Source organism: Rhinichthys klamathensis, unplaced genomic scaffold (genome assembly GCF_029890125.1).
Source record: "Rhinichthys klamathensis goyatoka isolate OS25496 unplaced genomic scaffold, OSU_Roscu_1.1 h1tg000015l_1, whole genome shotgun sequence".
NCBI lineage: Eukaryota > Metazoa > Chordata > Actinopteri > Cypriniformes > Leuciscidae > Rhinichthys > Rhinichthys klamathensis.
In genome coordinates this window covers 2,819,113-2,838,680 of record NW_026606567.1, presented here as the reverse complement: position 1 = coordinate 2,838,680, position 19,568 = coordinate 2,819,113, and the positions used below count along the sequence as shown (strand labels likewise).

General features: G+C 41.7%; 1 protein-coding gene across 1 annotated transcript; it reads left to right on the top strand.

The window, feature by feature from the left end:
* Window positions 1–8,006: 8,006 nt before the first annotated feature.
* On the top strand, window positions 8,007–19,426 carry gipc1 (GIPC PDZ domain containing family, member 1). The gene is made up of 7 exons (XM_056232753.1): window positions 8,007–8,177; window positions 11,586–12,036; window positions 13,085–13,270; window positions 15,605–15,785; window positions 15,872–15,978; window positions 18,473–18,554; window positions 18,636–19,426. Exons 2-7 carry the CDS (start codon window positions 11,737–11,739, stop codon window positions 18,785–18,787), a joined length of 1,008 nt encoding a protein of 335 aa, XP_056088728.1. The 5' UTR covers window positions 8,007–8,177; window positions 11,586–11,736; the 3' UTR covers window positions 18,788–19,426.
* Window positions 19,427–19,568: the final 142 nt, after the last annotated feature.

The window sequence follows — 19,568 nt, the reverse complement described above, 5'->3', positions numbered from 1 at the left end:
GTTTGCTGCACACTTGTTCAAGGCAGCGAATTTGCATGTGGGGAAATCGCAATTGTGTGGATTCCTATTGGAATGCCTCGATTTTTTTGTGGCTGTGACCGCACCTTTACACTGCAGATAACACTTACCTTCTCCTGCTAGGAGTGACCCATGATGGGTTACTGTGATCTTCATGTCACCACTGTGATCTTGAGCACTTAATTGTTCCATTGAAACCATCCTTTCTCTAGTTATTTGTTTTATTTAATTTTTTTGTTGCTGTATTTTTGTTTCAGGCTTAAAATGCCTGAATGTAGCCATAATTATGTACTAATGGGTAATATTTCTATTGAGTATTGGGTGAATTGTCAATTTTGCGGCTAGTGGTGCAAAAATAACACACTCTAGCTTTCTACATTTTTATTTGCTAACGGTATTCATTTGTGTGAATTTACAGTTATAAAACACCATAAAACATTAATTACAATTTAAACCACCTGTTGCTCGCAATAACTGTAGCTTTAAATTCATATTCTTTCATGGCCCTGGAAACATTGTACTTATTGAGATGATGTACAGTGATGAGATGGTGGTTTTATAGATCAAATTGGATATTGCATCTTAGAACTGCCATTACCACAAGTAAATTTTTTAAAGAAATAACAGTATTGTGCCAAGACGAGAGCACATATGCACACAGTTTAAAGTACCTCGCACACTATTCCTGCATCATCAGCATGCTATTTAAAATTCACTATAAATAAAGTTAAGGAATCTATGTTTTTCTGTTTTAAAAAAAACTACTTTATATTGCTGTTTTTTTAGTGGCATGCCTAACAACCCTTTATCATATGCGGTCATTGTTTTTATTTCATGCAATTAAAGGCTGTCTTGCTGTCTTGCAAGTGCTGTCTTGTAATAAGTCTGTTACTGGACTGTATAAGTATTGTTGTTAGCTCTAGAAAGGTTACGAGTAAAAATGTTAAAATTATTGGAATATTTATTATAATTTTTTATAAATCATCCACTCTAACGCACGAAACCAGGTCCTTTTTATTATAAATGCGCACTGCAGTTTTGTTGTCTTTCTCTTTAAATGCTTGTGCCCTTTAAAGTCCGGTGACTGGTTGTCATCATGTTGCTAACTGCTTTGGTTGTTATTAGGATGCATTAAATTGATCAAAAGTGAGTGATAGTAAAGCAATGTTACAAATGCCTTCTATTTCTATAAATACATCGATATATTATTATTATTATATTACTGTTTTAATAATGAAATTCTGATTTAAAAATGGGATATCACTGCAATGATGTAGAACTTGACAACAACAACGCAGATGACATGCGAGCTCTGTAACACAGCGCCGTTTCGTCTCACTTTCGATGTGTTTGGCTTCCCATATAGAGAACCGTCCTCACAGAGCGTGCCCTCACCCAACCCAGAGTCTGTCTCTCTCTGACTGTCGCCATTGAAGTTAGAGCAATTCATAAACTGCTCATCCTAGACGTCAGCGTCTTACATCAACAGACTGACAAAGGCCGATCCTCCAATCGAATTTCACACCTGAAACAGACAGGGTACACACACACACACACACACACCCATATGCAACAACATATGCCCCCCAAAAAAATAGCACAGCGTACGTAACACCTTTCATGTTTAGTATCATTTTAAATGTCTCAGTGCGATTGGTAAAATTGTCTCAATTTCACAGCAGTCATTTGTACTACAAGAAAGAATGAAAACTTTTAGGTGGCGTCTCTTCAAGATATCGTACTCTGTTACTAACATAATGTAATCTGTTACTGAGATAGCGGGAACGAGTACCACGTCCCTAGACGCAATGGGGAAAACTCCTTTTTCTCTGATTTACTGAAGTTTTAATAAAATCAAGCAGTGCAAATGCACGAGCCAGTGGTCGCTCTGTTTTGAGAACCTATGCCCTGAAAACCCACCGATATGGGTGGGGCCAGCCCTCTATAAGCAGGCATTCTGGCCATAGGAATCAGGTTAGTTTGACTGAAGCCACGATACGCCAAGTTGTGCAGCATGATAGCACGGCCGGATACTCAGTACTCGTTCCCGTTATCTCAGGGAACCGAGGTTACGTTAGTAACCCGATGGAATGGAATGCAATGGAAACCCAGTCCAAACATGTCATACTTAGAACTGCGGAACGACAGCCATTCCAGGGCCCAGACCTAGGGTGTTTGTATAAGGGCCCAAGGGTGCTAAGGCTAACCAGGGCTGTATAGTAGCCAGAGACAGGACTCTGACCTGCGTCAGAGCCACATAAGGGTTGAACTCGTATAGAGGTCAAAGCTCCGCTTGCACAGACAGGACCTGTGCTTATTGCACGGGAACCTCTAAGTTATATGGTGCTTTTCCACTGCATGGTACGGCACGGCTCGGTTCGCTTTAGCTCGGTTTGCTTTTCCACTGCAGTTAGTACCGCTTCAAAGTGGGTGGGATTATAGTCTGATCGTTATAGTTTATCCGCTCATCGGCAACCAACGAGAGGAATGTCTGCACTTCGTCCACTGACAACGATTCAGCCATTTCTTTTTTCGTCAAGCAAGTAGTTTTAAAACAGGTGCTACAGCGGTGACTGTTACTGGCTATTTAAATCTAGCGGGTTTGATGTCTCGCAAATACAATGGCGCTGGTAGTGACGATTCTGTCTGACCAATCAGTGATTGTGACCAATCACATTTTAGTATCGGTACGGTACGCTTGGAACCTCAACAGAGGTGGTACCATTTAAAGCGAGCCGAAGCGATCCATACCGTACCGTACCATAAAGTGGAAAAGCGCCACAAGTGAGCCGTACCGAGCCATACCGTACCATGCAGTGGAAAAACGCCATAAGTGAGCCGTACCGAACCGTGCCATACCGTACCATGCAGTGGAAAAACGCCACAAGTGAGCCGTACCGAACCGTGCCATACCGTACCATGCAGTGGAAAAGCGCCACAAGTGAGCCGTACCAAACCGAGCCATACCGTACCATGCAGTGGAAAAACGCCACAAGTGAGCTGTACCAAACCGAGCCATACCGTACCATGCAGTGGAAAAACGCCACAAGTGAGCTGTACCAAACCGAGCCATACCGTACCATGCAGTGGAAAAACGCCACAAGTGAGCTGTACCAAACCGAGCCATACCGTACCATGCAGTGGAAAAACGCCACAAGTGAGCCGTACCGAACCGTGCCATACCGTACCATGCAGTGGAAAAGCGCCACAAGTGAGCCGTACCGAACCGAGCCATACCGTACCATGCAGTGGAAAAACGCCACAAGTGAGCTGTACCAAACCGAGCCATACCGTACCATGCAGTGGAAAAACGCCACAAGTGAGCCGTACCGAACCGTGCCATACCGTACCGTACCATGCAGTGGAAAAGCGCCACAAGTGAGCCGTACCGAACCGAGCCATACCGTACCGTACCATGCAGTGGAAAAGCGCCACAAGTGAGCCGTACCGAACCGAGTCATACCGTACCATGCAGTGGAAAAACGCCATAAGTGAGCCGTACCGAACCGTGCCATACCGTACCATGCAGTGGAAAAGCGCCACAAGTGAGCTGTACCAAACCGAGCCATACCGTACCATGCAGTGGAAAAACGCCACAAGTGAGCCGTACCGAACCGTGCCATACCGTACCGTACCATGCAGTGGAAAAGCGCCACAAGTGAGCCGTACCGAACCGTGCCATACCGTACCATGCAGTGGAAAAGCGCCATAAGTGAGCCGTACCGAACCGAGCCATACCGTACCATGCAGTGGAAAAGCGCCACAAGTGAGCCGTACCGAACCGAGCCATACCGTACCATGCAGTGGAAAAGCGCCATAAGTGAGCCGTACCGAACCGTGCCATACCGTACCATGCAGTGGAAAAGCGCCATAAGTGAGCCGTACCGAACCGTGCCATACCGTACCATGCAGTGGAAAAGCGCCACAAGTGAGCCGTACCGAACCGAGCCATACCGTACCATGCAGTGGAAAAGCGCCATAAGTGAGCCGTACCGAACCGTGCCATACCGTACCATGCAGTGGAAAAGCGCCATAAGTGAGCCGTACCGAACCGTGCCATACCGTACCATGCAGTGGAAAAACGCCACAAGTGAGCCGTACCGAACCGTGCCATACCGTACCATGCAGTGGAAAAGCGCCACAAGTGAGCCGTACCGAACCGAGCCATACCGTACCATGCAGTGGAAAAACGCCACAAGTGAGCTGTACCAAACCGAGCCATACCGTACCATGCAGTGGAAAAACGCCACAAGTGAGCCGTACCGAACCGTGCCATACCGTACCGTACCATGCAGTGGAAAAGCGCCACAAGTGAGCCGTACCGAACCGAGCCATACCGTACCGTACCATGCAGTGGAAAAGCGCCACAAGTGAGCCGTACCGAACCGAGTCATACCGTACCATGCAGTGGAAAAACGCCATAAGTGAGCCGTACCGAACCGTGCCATACCGTACCATGCAGTGGAAAAGCGCCACAAGTGAGCTGTACCAACCCGAGCTATACCGTACCATGCAGTGGAAAAACGCCACAAGTGAGCCGTACCGAACCGTGCCATACCGTACCATGCAGTGGAAAAGCGCCACAAGTGAGCCGTACCGAACCGAGCCATACCGTACCATGCAGTGGAAAAACGCCATAAGTGAGCCGTACCGAACCGTGCCATACCGTACCATGCAGTGGAAAAGCGCCACAAGTGAGCTGTACCAAACCGAGCCATACCGTACCATGCAGTGGAAAAACGCCACAAGTGAGCCGTACCGAACCGTGCCATACCGTACCGTACCATGCAGTGGAAAAGCGCCACAAGTGAGCCGTACCGAACCGTGCCATACCGTACCATGCAGTGGAAAAGCGCCATAAGTGAGCCGCACCGAACCGAGCCATACCGTACCATGCAGTGGAAAAGCGCCACAAGTGAGCCGTACCGAACCGAGCCATACCGTACCATGCAGTGGAAAAGCGCCATAAGTGAGCCGTACCGAACCGTGCCATACCGTACCATGCAGTGGAAAAGCGCCATAAGTGAGCCGTACCGAACCGTGCCATACCGTACCATGCAGTGGAAAAGCGCCACAAGTGAGCCGTACCGAACCGAGCCATACCGTACCATGCAGTGGAAAAGCGCCATAAGTGAGCCGTACCGAACCGTGCCATACCGTACCATGCAGTGGAAAAGCGCCATAAGTGAGCCGTACCGAACCGTGCCATACCGTACCATGCAGTGGAAAAGCGCCATAAGTGAGCCGTACCGAACCGAGCCATACCGTACCATGCAGTGGAAAAGCGCCATAAGTGAGCCGTACCGAACCGTGCCATACCGTACCATGCAGTGGAAAAGCGCCACATGTGAGCCGTAACGAGCCAAGCCATACCGTACCATGCAGTGGAAAAGCGGCAATAGAATCTGGCGAAGGTGGATAGTGAGGACCAGCCGGCCACGGCACAGATGTCGCCGATGGAAACTCCGCTGGACCGCGCCCAGGAAGAGGCCATGCCTCTAGTTGAGTGTGCTTTAACTTTGATGGGGCATTGTAGGCCCATAGAAGTGTAAGCCAAAGCGATTGTATCTACTATCCAGTGGGATAGCATCTGCTTCGTGACCGGATGACCTTTGGTGCGGCTGCTGAAGCACACGGAAAGCTGCTCAGACTGCCTAAACGGGGCCGTCCGCTTAATATATACTCTTAAAGCCCAAACAGGGCAGAGTAAACGAGGCGCCTGCTCATCCGCAGCTAGGTAAAAAGCAGATAGAGAAACAACCTGTGCTCTGAACGGAGTTGAGAGCACTTTGGGCACATAGCCATGCCTTGGTTTGAGGATGACCTTACAGTCATTAGGCCTGAACTCAAGGCAGGAGGGGCTCACAGAGAGCCCCTGCAAGTCACCCACTCGCTTGACCGATGCTAGGGCTAGCAGGAGGGAGGTCTTTAGCAAAAGGGGTCGTAAGTCGGCCAGCTGGAGTGGCTTGAAGGGAGGGCCCTGAGGACAGTGGACAAGTCCCATGCGGGAACCGTGAGAGGGCGTGGCGGATTTCGCCTCCTGGACTCCCTCAGAAAACGAACAACCAGGTTGTAGACCTTGAGCATGGAAGGGGTACGGCCCTTATCCAATAGCTCTTGAAGAAAAGACAGAACCTGTGGGATGTCACAGGTTGTCGGGTCTTCACCCCGAGCTGCACACCAGTCGGAGAAGAGAGACCATGTAAGGACATAGAGGCGTCTAGTTGATGGAGCTCTAGCCTCAGAAATAGTGTTCAGGACACTTGCTGGTAGGTCCACAGGCTCCCGTCGAGGGGCCAAAGATGCAGGGCCCATATTTCCAGGACAGGGGTGCCAGATTGTTCCCTTCGCTTAGGAAAGGAGGTCCTTCCTCAAGGGGATTGGCCACTGAGCAGCTGAGAGCAGCTGTGTCAACTTCGGGAACCATGGTTGGTTCCACCAGAGGGGGGCCACCATAAGGACTGCGCATCTGTCCTCCCTGTCTGATAACCGTGACTGGGGGGAAGGCGTAAAGGGGGTGGTTGGGCCATTCGTGGGCCAGCGCGTCCCTATCCTTTGAAAAATAAAGTGGGCAGTGAGAGTTATCTTCTGAGGTCGAAGAGGTCAACCTCTGCCCTCCCGAAGACACTCCAGGTCGTTTGAACCATCTGGGGATGGAGTGTCCACTCCCCCGAGACGACATTGCCCTTGGACAGCACCCCTAGTTTCTGCCTGCCCGGCACATGGGGAGTCGAGGAAGGCAGCCTTATCTGCGTCCTTTATCTCCGTCAGGTTGAGCTAAAGGTGGCGCTCCAGCACCACCAAACTGGCCACTGTTCTGCCGATAGCCTGGGCCGTCATTTTTGTAGCGTGCAGGGCCAGATCAGGGAAAGATGTTGGTGTCATAAATATTTACAGCTCTTTTGTTGTGGTCTAGGTATGTAACCCGTCGGTGCTATTCAGGGTCTTTTTGACCCCACATGACATTTGCTGTCGTGGTTGACACTTGCTAGCTCTACAAACAAAAAATAAATAAAATAAATGATATCTGGTTGTATGTTAGCATGAAAAAATAAGGCCCTCTCAGGATGAGACCCCAAACTATGAAAGGTGATTTTGTAACATAATAATGTCCAGTACTTTTTTTTAAACAAATGTAATATCCCTCACTTTATTAATGTTTTTACTCTACATTTTTTGCAGTGTTTGGGGGTATTTAAGGTGTTTTTTAAAATGTATATAAATAAATTAAAAAATCACTTTAAAAAGATCCACATTTCTCATTTTCATTCATGGAAATAACAAGGACAATGTGCCATGGTTTAATGCTGCCATCAACTGGAGAACAAACACTTTTACAATTAAAATAACATGAAATTTCAACTACTGCTGTGTGTGTTTACGCCATCAGGAATGTTGTGGTATCGCCACTTCATTTTTTTGTGTGTTTTCTGCTGATTGTAACTGATTTTTTTTTTTAAATAATGTAACAAAAATATGTAACAGGGCATATAACCATTTTCCTTCAAAATCCATACAAGAGACCTTGAGAATTTGTTTAAAACGTTAATAGTGTAGGTAGAATAGATTACATGAAACAGAATTAAAAATAAAATAATGATCTGCACGGATAAATTATTTAGGCTTATAATAAAAACTACAATATTGCATCAAAATAAGGATGGTCCAGTTTGATTTCATCCTGACATTAAAAATAAAAAATTAATAGTAGGCCTAGGCCTATAACACCTTGATCTGCAGTTTTATCCACTTCTCAAGCTGTAGTTGTATGGGCTCAGGGCTTCACTTGATGTACTTTGGGGACACTAGTTTTGTTTTGTTTTGTTTTTTGCAGAAAACTTGTATGCGTTTTTATTTCTAAAAATAAATAACTAAAAAAAACAAAATAAAATGCAGTGCTGACTGATGTTCAGACCGCATCTCGCCTGTAGATGGCAGCAGCGCGCGTGTGTTTGAGCTGTGCTGCTGTAACGGTGTCAACACAGAGGAAGAACTGCAGGTTCTGTTGAGTGATGTGATATCCGCCTTCCTCTCACATACCAGAACATACTCCCTAAACACCCGCTTTAACCCTCCTCAACAATCAGATTTTGTAATGAACACATTATAAGTCCGACGTCCCAGCGGTTCATGGTTGCTTCACTGTCAGAGTTAGTTTGGTAAGTGCCGTGATGTCTAGAGGATGCTAACATGCTAACTCACACATTACTGTTAGCTGCTTTAGCTTCAGACTATGAATAGAAACATGTCAGACTGCATTAATCCTGAAACTTAAACGCATGAAAGTGATTTTTCAGTGGTCGGTTTAATTAATTGAGTTTAGTTCATCCTTTAAGATAGTCAGATAGCGGTTCAAGTAAACAAGGCAGAACCATTCTTTCTTTTGGTTGAATGAAACCAGTCTAGTATAGAAGTATGATTTCATCCCAAAAAATTTCGCTTGTATATTACATTTGCTTTAAATGTAATTTTTTTTCCATCTCAGTTGTGATTACTGTTTGAGAAAGACGACCTAGATCTCACAGAAACGCCCATATCGTCTTGGAGAAACAGTTTCTATGACTTTTCCATTACTTGAATTGGTGGAATTATGAATGCACATGAAAACAATATGTATTTAATGCATGTAACGTTAAATATTGTGAGAATCAGTCTTGATGTGTGATTGTATCGGTGCAACCTTGAGTTCCCACAGTCATAGAACATACCAGGAAATATCAGGGAATTTAGAAGCTATACAAAATCAAATTAGGCCTACATTTATAATTATGCATAAAATAAAAATAAAAATATACTAACATTACTAAGACTTTTGCACAGTACTGTATGTGTTTAATGTATGTATTGTATTGTGTGTCTTGATGTAGGAATTCTAAATTAAAGGCTAGAAAAGTCATAGAAATTACATTGACATTTATTCCTTAAATAATAAGTAAAATCTTTTTCTTGTCTAGGTTTTAAATTAAGTTTTAGTTTTTTCTTTGCTTGTATATTACATTTGCTACAAATCAGGGCTGCACAATATTTAAGAAAAATGCTATATACGATAAATTTGTTAAATAATTCGATACGTGATACGATAATGCTTTAAGTTCTTAAAATCTTTTAAAATTTTATTTAAATATTTAAAAACTGAAATGATTTCTGAGAAAAGAAAGCATCACTACAACAGCAGTGGTTTAGCATTACATAAACACAAATCTGACAATGTAATTTTAACATGAAATATAATTATTTATTTTGTTATTTAAAGGAGTAGTTCACTTTAAAAAAAACTTTTGCTAATAATTTACTCACCCCCATGTCATCCAAGATGTCCATGTCTTTCTTTCTTCAGCCGAAAAGAAATTAAGGTTTTTGATGAAAACATTCCAGGATTTTTCTCCATATAATGGACTTCAATGGGAGCCAAACGGTTCAAGGTCCAAATGACAATTTCAGTGCAGCTTCAAAGGGCTTTAAACGATACCAGACAATGAATAAGGGTTTTATCTAGCGAAACGATCGGTCATTTCAAAAATAAATAAAAAAGTTTAAGTTTTATAAGTACAAATGCTCGCCTTGCTATGTTCTGTGATTCGCGTTCCTGACTCTCCTGTTCGAACTCGTTCATCAAAATGAACGAATCTTTTTTCGAGTCATTTCGTTCATTCAACCAACGAAATGAACGAAATGACTCGGAAAAAAAGATTCGTTTATTTTGATGAACGAGTTCGAACCGGAGATTCACGAACGCGAATCACAGAACATAGCAAGGCGAGCATTTGTACTTATAAAACTTAAACTTTTTTTATTTATTTTTGAAATGATCGATCGTTTCGCTAGATAAGACCAAGTGGGTAATCCATCGACCGGAAGTTGAAGCCGGCCGGGTGCCGCCATGTTGTAGCTGAACTTCACTTGCGTTAGCATTTCCATTGACTCCCATTCATTTTGGCGTCACTTTGACAGCGAATAAATTTACATCTGAGGCGTTTAAAGACTCCATTTGTCCAATATTTATTTCTAAAGAAACACGACAATGTATAAAGGGCTCCATTACCTTCTATGTTACATTATGGCCCCGTAGAAACAGATTTAGTAAAAATAGGCTAACGACTGCGTCATAACCACTCGACTCTCTGTCGCGCTGTACAGAAATGACCGTACAGACAGGAGGAGAAGCTCGCAGGCAATCGGGGGGACGTCCCGTCAAGGGAGAAGCCCATAGATAATGAGTCCATAAAGGCAACGGAATACTTACTCCTACTCACTCACGCCAAATAACTCTTTGCTCAAGTTCCCCGTCTCTGCAAGATTAACGTTGGCAGTTTTCACGCACAGCTACTAGAATAGTAATGTCTGTCAGACAGGTTGCTCACGTCATCAAGCTTAGTTTGAGTCGGTTTGAGTCTGCGCGTCAGGAACGGAAGTGCTCAAAAATCGCTAAAAATGGGCTTCAACTGTCTCAACTGAGTTCCAATGAGATGGCTCTGTCCACTTCTTATACGGTCTATGGATAAGACCCTTATTCATAGTCTGGTATCGTTTAAAGCCCTTTGAAACTGCAATAAAATGGTCATTTGGACCTTGAACCGTTTGGCTACCATTAAAGTCCATTATATGGAGAAAAATCCTGGAATGTTTTCATCAAAAACCTTAATTTCTTTTCGGCTGAAGAAAGAAAGACATGGACATCTTGGATGACATGGGGGTGAGTAAATTATCAGCAAAAGTTTTTTAAAAGTGAACTCCTTTAAATTAGTCTTTGTTATTAAAACCAAAGAGGCAAATAAACAGTGCTTTGTGTTTTTCTGGTTGACCTACATTAGATTTAATAAAAGCATTCAAGTAAGAAACAATACAGAAACTGAATAATCAAATGTAAAAAAAATAAAACTGCATAGTCTTCACATGAATTAAATACACATCGATTCATATTAAACCTAGAAAAGTTATTCAGTCAAGAGCAGTGAGTGATTTTCTCTTTATCTTTTGTTGTTTGACAGACAGCAGCAGGTTTACTGTATTAAGCTGCTGTCACTTTAAGTTTTCAACTGTTTACGTTCATATAACCTGTTTACATGAGTACTCGCCAAGACCGGCATTTCAGCCCCTTCTCATCCCAAGCGTCATACATGTGACGCTTTTGGGCATTTTGACATAACTATGTGTGTATTTGACAGTTTAAGTGCAATAAGCCGGGAAAGAGAACTGAATTCGGGATCGCACGCTGTCCGAGAGGCGTCTCTCTGTGCGCGTGCTTCGGGTGTGAGTCAGACAACGCGTTTGTTGTTTTCCACAGCTTATTGCGCTTAATAACTCTTTTTAATTTAAAGCAAGTCACGTTACTCATGTGAGTAACAGTCGCGTGCCCAGTCTATTTTTTTTTCTATATGCGCCGGTGACATAAAACTTTGACTTTTGACGTAGCCTATTAAAATCATTCAGTCATCGGAAGCCGTTGCGATATGCATATCGCGATATGTACATTGTGATATTTCAACTGTTTTGAATTTTGATATATATCGTGCAGCCCTACTACAATATATTTTCTCCATTTCCATTTGTTTCTCTTTGTATCACAGGTCTGGAGATTTCCTTTGAATGGGTTGAACTCATGAGACTTTTTTTCCCCTTTGATTTGGGCCCATAAAGAACGGCATTAAAGGTGGTTCGCAGACCCCTTTGTGTTAAAACATTGTGCCTGTGTAATAAACAAAGACAGCAGCACCCACAATGCCACTTGGATTGGGACGCAGAAAGAAGGCGTCTCCGCTGGTGGAGAACGAGGAGGCCGAGCCGATCCGGGCCGGACTGAACGTCCCAGGGTTGGATGGCCTGGATGGTGGCAGGGTCGGCCTGGGTGAAGGAGCCGCCCATGAGGGTTTACCACCTCCACCCACCGGCCTGCGACCCCGCCTGATCTTCCACACCCAGCTGGCTCACGGCAGCCCCACGGGACGCATTGAGGGCTTCAGCAATGTGCGTGAGCTTTACGCCAAGATAGGAGAGGCCTTTGGGATTCTTCCAACAGAGGTGAGGGGCGTTTCTCTTTGCTTTATATCTCTGTGCTTGCTGGTTATGCTGACTTAATTAGGGATGAGTTACGATTTTTGAATATTCGATTAGTTGATTTGATTATGGAATATCGAATAGGTTGTGCGATTGTGGTCTAAAAAAATCCCGGTGCTGATGCGCTGGTTTATGTAACCAGAGGGTGGCGCTGCCACAAAGAACCGGCAAAAGTAAGGATTTTGAATGTCAAATATAGCAAGGAGACATTTTAATTGTTTATTAATAAACTAGTGTTTTCTGTGTCAGTGTCGGACTTGGCTGCAAAGATGCTAACTCGCCATCTTCGCGGTATTTTGAACGCGCCTATAGAGAGAAATGGACATTTCATACGGATTACATAAGCAGAGAGTAGTCTGTTTCTTGGACTGTCTACATAAGCAGACAGTAGTCTGTCTGTAGACATTTCAAGCTTTCTATAGATATATTTCTCGTGAGGCAAGTAGCCTATACACTGAGTTTCGGTTCATTTATGAGACGAGCTCCAGTTCACGAGCAATGCAAGTGATAGCGCCGGCGCCTCAATGTCCTGATTATATTGTCTGCTATATTTTCTTCTCATTTATTAAACCCAGGCAACTGGTTGATGAAACATTGATTAAAATTAAGATACAATTTATACAAAACGAAATTCTATTTAAAGAAGGGCTTTCTACAAAACAAAACTTAATGGTCAAAATCATGTCTGACCCACTCCATATGTCTCCCGATATACTGCGCATCTTATGATCCTATCTTACTCATGCTGTTCACTTTTCATATAATCAACATAGATGAAATAAAAACATAAATATGAATCTAAATATGTTTTCTTTAATAGCTACAACACGTATAGTAAAGTACAGAGAAATGTAATGTCGGAGCGGGATTTGAACGAACGCAGTTTTATCGGTGAGCATGTGGGGGAGGGGTGCAATTTTCGAATAATAATCGAATAATTCCCAGCGATCATCGAATATTATTTTTGCTTGAAATGCCAATCCCTAGACTAAATGCCTACATCCTTTCTCAGGTGATGTTTTGCACACTGAATACTCACAAAGTGGATATGGACAAACTTTTGGGTGGCCAGATCGGGCTGGAGGACTTTATATTCGCTCACGTGAAGGGTCAGAGGAAAGAAGTGGAGGTGTTTAAAGGAGAGGATGCACTGGGGCTCACCATCACTGATAATGGAGCTGGCTATGCTTTCATTAAGGTGAGAGAAATTATCAGGGCTTTCAACCCTCTGGTGCTCTTCGCGTGCTGGTCAAAAATGACCGAAATGTATTTTTTTATTTCAATGAAATTAATGTACTATATTTTAGTTCGATAATGTTTTCAATAATTTTTTTTTTATTTTTAGGGGATTTTATGGTACTAAATTAAATTTACGCTGTATTTATAATCCTTTTATTCACTCTTTGAGCATAGGCTATACCTGAAAATTTAATTTCCAACTTAAAGGGATAGTTCACCCCAAAATGAAAATTCTGTCAGTAATCTCTCACCCTCATGTTGTTCCAACCCCGTAAGACTTTCGTTCATCTTCGGAACAAAAATTAAGATATTTTGAGATCTCACGTAGTGAAACAGCGCAAAGCTTCTTTGTTGCACGTTACACGTAGGCTCACTATTGGCCGACGCTGGTCATGTGTGTGATGCGTGTGACGTACAACCTAGAAGCTTTGCGCAGTTTCACTACGTGAAATCTCGAGGCCCACAGAGAAGGAAATGAATAGTTGAATAAAGTCGTTATTTTTGTTTGTTTTTTGCGCACAAAAAATATTCTCGTCGCTTGATAAACTTAAAGCAGCACTAAGTAGGAATTCCGTTTTTGTCAAACAGCGACCCCTAGAGTCGCTGTGGAGTACTTGTACTGTCGTGAATAGCACTCACGCAGAGATGGCTCGCACTCACGGCCGGATCCCCTCCCCCTGTACACCGTTACCTGTTCAGTAGGATGAACGCTGTAACGAGTGGAAATAAGGTATGGCCCCTTTAAGAGCTGCGCGCGCCCAACACCACATCTATACGGCGCCGGGTTATTTCTGTTTGATGCTCATTTTATCAGAATTTTATCAGATCTGTTTTTTGCCGTAAAGCAATTCGTTACCTCGCGAGACCTGATATCACACGATACTTCCTAACACTGAGGCCGGCGGCTCGCCGGCCCAAAGTTGCAAGGGTGGTTTTGCGGCTCACAGGCACCGGGGGGGTGTGAGACGACCACCATTCAACACGAAATCAGTAATATAAACATTACAATGACTCCAAAGCTGTTCGGTTAAGGTAAAAAAGTTACTTAGTTCACCTTTAAGGTTGAGCCACTGTAGACTATTTTAACAATGTCTTTAATAACTTTTCTGGGCCGGCCAGTTTCGATCCCTTAAGAAGCCTATGGAGGAGTGATCCAGCTCTCAGATTTAATCAAAAATATCTTAATTTGTGTTCCGAAGATGAACGAAAGTCTTCCGGGGTTGGAACACCATGAGGACGAGTAATTACTGACAGAATTTAAATTTTTCTAACCCTTTAAACCTTCGTAAATCTTGAATGCTTTTAGAGGACAGACTTCGGTTTGATCTCTTTTCAAAGACGACACTTGGCAGATTATTGCTGATGAGTTAAGTTTTTAAAAAGTGAACTTAAAAAAAGGTACAGAATTTTATGTTTATTGTTATGAAAATTTTTCAAAAATACCATTTAAATTTTTTATATGAAATATTTATTTTCAAAAACGTGTTTTACTCTAAAACTGTGAGAAAATCAAAGCCATAAATCTAAACAAGTCGTGTTAAAAATTTTAGCCTGATATGTCAAAAAAATTAAATGTTTCAGTAAGATTTTGTTTGACTAAGTTTCCACTAGATGAAATTCGTCTCCCATTCATTTCCAATGCGGTCATTTTTGACCACGAGGAACACAAGTGTCACTATTTTTTCAAGATCATTTAATCTGTTCAAATCATGTCCATGATTTTTTTTTTTGTGTTCATATAGCAAGTGCCAAAACCTTAACCAATTTTTGTACCATTCCGATAAAAAAAATAAAAACATTTTTTAAACATTTTCGGTCAAAAATGACCGAAGAGCACCACAGGGTTGATGTAAGTAAGTTCATGTTTTTGATGTCAAAAACTAAAGTGCTTTTCACTCTTGAAATAGTTCACTTTGGGTCATTCTGAAAGCCTGGGACACAACAAGCCGATGGTCGGGGCATTTTTGAGCGTCAGTCGGCTTAGTTTTTGGCTCTAGTCGGACGCCGTCAGGGTTTTTTTGTAATGCTGGTTGTTATAATTCTTAGTCTATTATTCTGATGGGATGAATCAGATTTGAAGCTGTTGTAAATGAGCTGATATAAGCACCCCTGTGATTGATTGCACATCAGTTAGATGCTACATCAGTGCAAAAAACTGTGCCATTGCTCAACAACCATAAACTTCACATTGTACCTAACAAATACCTCTTAATAATAATAATCTTATCCTCATCTTGAGCAATCATACCACCCAACCTTCTGAAATCATCTGATAATCATGTTTCCTTTGCAGAGAATAAGAGAAGCCAGTATTATACATCAGATCCAGGTCATCAACGTGGGCGACATGATCGAGTCGATCAATGGACAGATACTCATCGGCTGTCGCCACTATGAGGTTGCCAAGATGCTGAAGGAATTGCCCAAAGGGAAAACCTTTGTCCTGAAGCTGGTGGAGCCTATGAAGGCATTTGGTAAGAGTTTATGAACACACTGTAGCTGACATTGATGGCCACAGTGAATTTGATATGATGATTTTGACCTTTTTTGTTGTTTTTAGACATGATCAGTCAGCGGTCAGGAAGCAGGTCAGGCTCTGCACAGTTAGGAACGGGCAAAGGAACCCTGCGCCTGAGATCTAAAGGACCGGCCACCGTAGAGGAACTGGTGAGATGCCTTGCTCAGGGGTATAATGATCTCAGTTCACGGGTCACTAAACTGTGTTTGCATTTGTGTGCTTGGAAAGGTCTATGCGTCTCTTACTGTCTTGCAATATGATACACATTGCAATATATATTCCGCACGTTAATATATTGTTAGGCATAACAATAGTTATAAATCAATAATATACTTATCAATCCTGTATTGATTGATTTATAATTGGATTGATTTAAGTAAGAGACAGACCTAGATTGAATCTTCCTCATGAAGAAATGCCAATTTTACAGTTTGCACTTATTTAGATGACTTTTTCACAGGGTTTCTGCCGGTCTTAAAAACGTCTTTAAAACCAGAAATTAAGGCCTCGAAGCATTTTGGTCTTGTTTTTCAAAACTAATATCTAAACGTACTTAAATCAACACACAATGACTATAGATGCACAATTAAGATATGAAGTCTTGTTTTCTGAGAAACTGAACAAAATTATGCGAGTTTACACTTGAAACAAAAACAAATATTTGTCATTGGGGTATGAAAACTAGTTTTCACCCTTTTCATGTCTTAATCATAAACTCACTTGATTTTTATCTATATCATTTTGCCTTGATTTAAAGGGTTAGTTCACCCAAAAATGAAAATTTTCTTAGTAATTACTCACCCTCATGTTGTTCCAACCCCGTAAGACTTTCGTTCATCTTCGGAACACAAATTAAGATATTTTTGATGAAATCTTTGAGCTGGATCAATCCTCCATAGACGTTCATCTGCCGGTCAAGAAAAGTTAGTAAAGACATCGTTAAAATAGTCCAAGTGACTACAGTGGCTCAACTCTCAGTTTATCAAGCGACGACAATACTTTTTGTGCGCAAAACCCCCCAAAAATAACAACTATTCAACTATTAATTTTCTTCTGTGTGGGCCTCTGGCGTGAGTTCACGAGAGCGACACACCGCATGCGCAGACACTGAGAAGACGCTCACGATCATTTGATGGGAAAGTGTGAAAGGTAAGCCATTCATTTTGCGGCATTGGTAAGGCACTTTTACGTTTTCTCGTTGGTTTCTCACGATTCGGACATCCAGGAAATGCACACTTTAGAAGCATTTAAACACTACATCGAGACCCATCTGCGTTATCTTCCCAGTTCTCGCGCATGCGTCGTGGCGCTCTCGTGAACGCACATCAGAGGCCCACACAGAAGAAAATGAATAGTTGAATAAAGTAGTTATTTTAGTTTTTTTGGGCGCACAAAAAGTATTCTCGTCGCTTGATAAACTTAAGGTTGAGCCACTGTAGTCACTTGGACTATTTTAACGATGTCTTTAATAACTTTTCTGGGCCGGCAAGTTTCAATCCCTTAGAAGCCTATGGAGGAGTGATCCAGCTCTCAGATTTAATCAAAAATATCTTAATTTGTGTTCCGAAGATGAACGAAAGTCTTACGGGGTTGGAACAACATGAGAGTGAGAAATTACTGACAGAGTTTTCATTTTTGGGTGAACTAACCCTTTAAGTTGGAAATAAAATGTTCAGGTATATGCTCAAAGAGTGAATAAATGGATTATAAATGGATTTTCATTTTTGGGTGAACTAACCCTTTAAGAATCTTTTGACTTTTGCACTGCACTGTGATCAGAAGGTAGTACAAGGTACAGTAAACGTTATGTCCATATTGATTGGGAGCAGAGGTATTCAAGCCTTAAGTTATTATTTGTAATATGAATTAAAAAGTATCAGTAGGGAGTTTTATTCTGAAACTTTGATGTGTTGCTAGTACAACTCATTGATTCTCTCTAGACTTTTACTTTGACATGTTGTGTTCCCTTCTCTTTATTCCTTACATTTTCTTTACTTGGTCTTTAAAAAGTTAAAGATTAAAAAGTTTAAGTTAAAGTGTAGGAAATATGAATGCACATTACAAATATGTATTTAATGGATGTAAATAAATATTATGAGAATCTGTATTTTAATGTACAGTATGATTGCATCAGTTCAATCCTATCTTGAGCTCTCACATTCATAGAAAATACCAGGAAATATGAGGGAATTTAAAATTCAAGGCTAGAAAAGATTACACTAACATTTATGCATTAAATTTTGTCAAAGATTGGAAAAAAAAAATTAGAGGTGCATTTTTAGATTTACATTTTTATTAGACATTTCTTGTCATCAAATTATTACTTTTTTTTTTTTTTCACAATTTTTCTTTTCAAATAGAAAATTTGCAACGAGCTGGAAATGCTAGTTATAATGTGACTCCATATATTCAGAAAAGCTTGCAGCCACTAATACAAAACATTACGGATTGGTTTGTAGTTTTCAAGACTATTTAAATTTTTTACAAACTGGACAAAACCTCATCTGTGTTATGCTATGCCATAGTGTTGTCAAAAATGTTGATATTTTGATGCGTATTGATACTAAAATATGTCTGAAAGGGTCATTTTTTTAGGTAAGCAAGATAATCTGTAATATTTTCATTCATTCATTTGTTCTGCAGCCGTCAGCATTTGAAGAAAAGGCTATTGAGAAAGTGGATGATCTGTTGGAGAGCTACATGGGTATTAGAGACAGTGAACTTGGTATGTATCCCTGCGTATTCCAGTTTCTGTACGTTTTTTCTTTCTTGAAGTGGCGTTTCTAACTCCCACACTCATTCACAGCTGCCACGATGGTTGAGCTCGGCAAGGACAAGAAGAACCCGGATGAGTTTGCTGAAGCTTTGGACGAGACTCTGGGTGATTTCGCATTTCCAGATGAGTTTGTGTTTGATGTGTGGGGTGCCATAGGCGATGCTAAGGTCGGTCGCGTGTAATTCTAGAAAGGGCTAAAATGGCAATTCTAGAAAACACTCCTTTAGGAACACTATATGGGATTTTATTTTTGTTCTTTTTGGGAGCATACGCTGGGATGCTGGAAACACTTGTATGTAGGCCTCTAACAGATGTTATCAAGACACTATGTTGAATGCAAGATTTAAACTTGTATTCAGGGTTGACTAGGCCTAATCACTTATGTGAAATGTCTTATTTAGTAGGATATCAAGCAAAAGAGACTCATTGAATTTGCAAAGTGTTCACTCCAGGGACCATGTCTCGTATCCCTGTGAGGTTTCTCTGTTACATACTGTGACTTTCACTTGCACTGTGTTGCCCGACGCTGTATAAATTGCATGCTATGGCACGGATCACAGACCACACGGTGCAGAGATCGAGGCAATGCTGGTCTGCACTGGTGTGGATCTGCCCTGTCCCGTGGCAGTATTACAGACCATTCGTCTTATCAACACTATAATGATTCCATAAAGCATGTGCTGTCTTGTTATGTACTCTTGTCCTCTCTTATATTAAGGATTTCAAGTGGTTTAGACGTTGTTGCAATGAACTATTTCTAAATGACCTCTAGTGCTTTACATTTCCAGTTCTGTGGCTTAGCTCTTATTTTAAAAGAGAAACGGGAAAGAAATAAAACATTGATTTTTATGTTAGTAATGTGGTCAACTACCACCTATTGCCAAACATAAGGAATTTTTCTTTTCTTTTTTTTTCTCTCTCAGTAAAATCAGTATTAGTAATAAGTATAAGTATCATGAAGTA

What these genes read in the sequence shown, in the direction of transcription:
- gipc1 (XM_056232753.1), top strand. Translation starts at nt 11,737, where the DNA reads ATGCCACTTGGATTGGGACGCAGAAAGAAGGCGTCTCCGCTGGTGGAG. An exon ending in GGAGCCTATGAAGGCATTTG is followed by an intron (nt 15,786 to 15,871) that starts GTAAGAGTTTAT and finishes TGTTGTTTTTAG; the next exon opens with ACATGATCAGTCAGCGGTCA. An exon ending in TATTAGAGACAGTGAACTTG is followed by an intron (nt 18,555 to 18,635) that starts GTATGTATCCCT and finishes ACTCATTCACAG; the next exon opens with CTGCCACGATGGTTGAGCTC.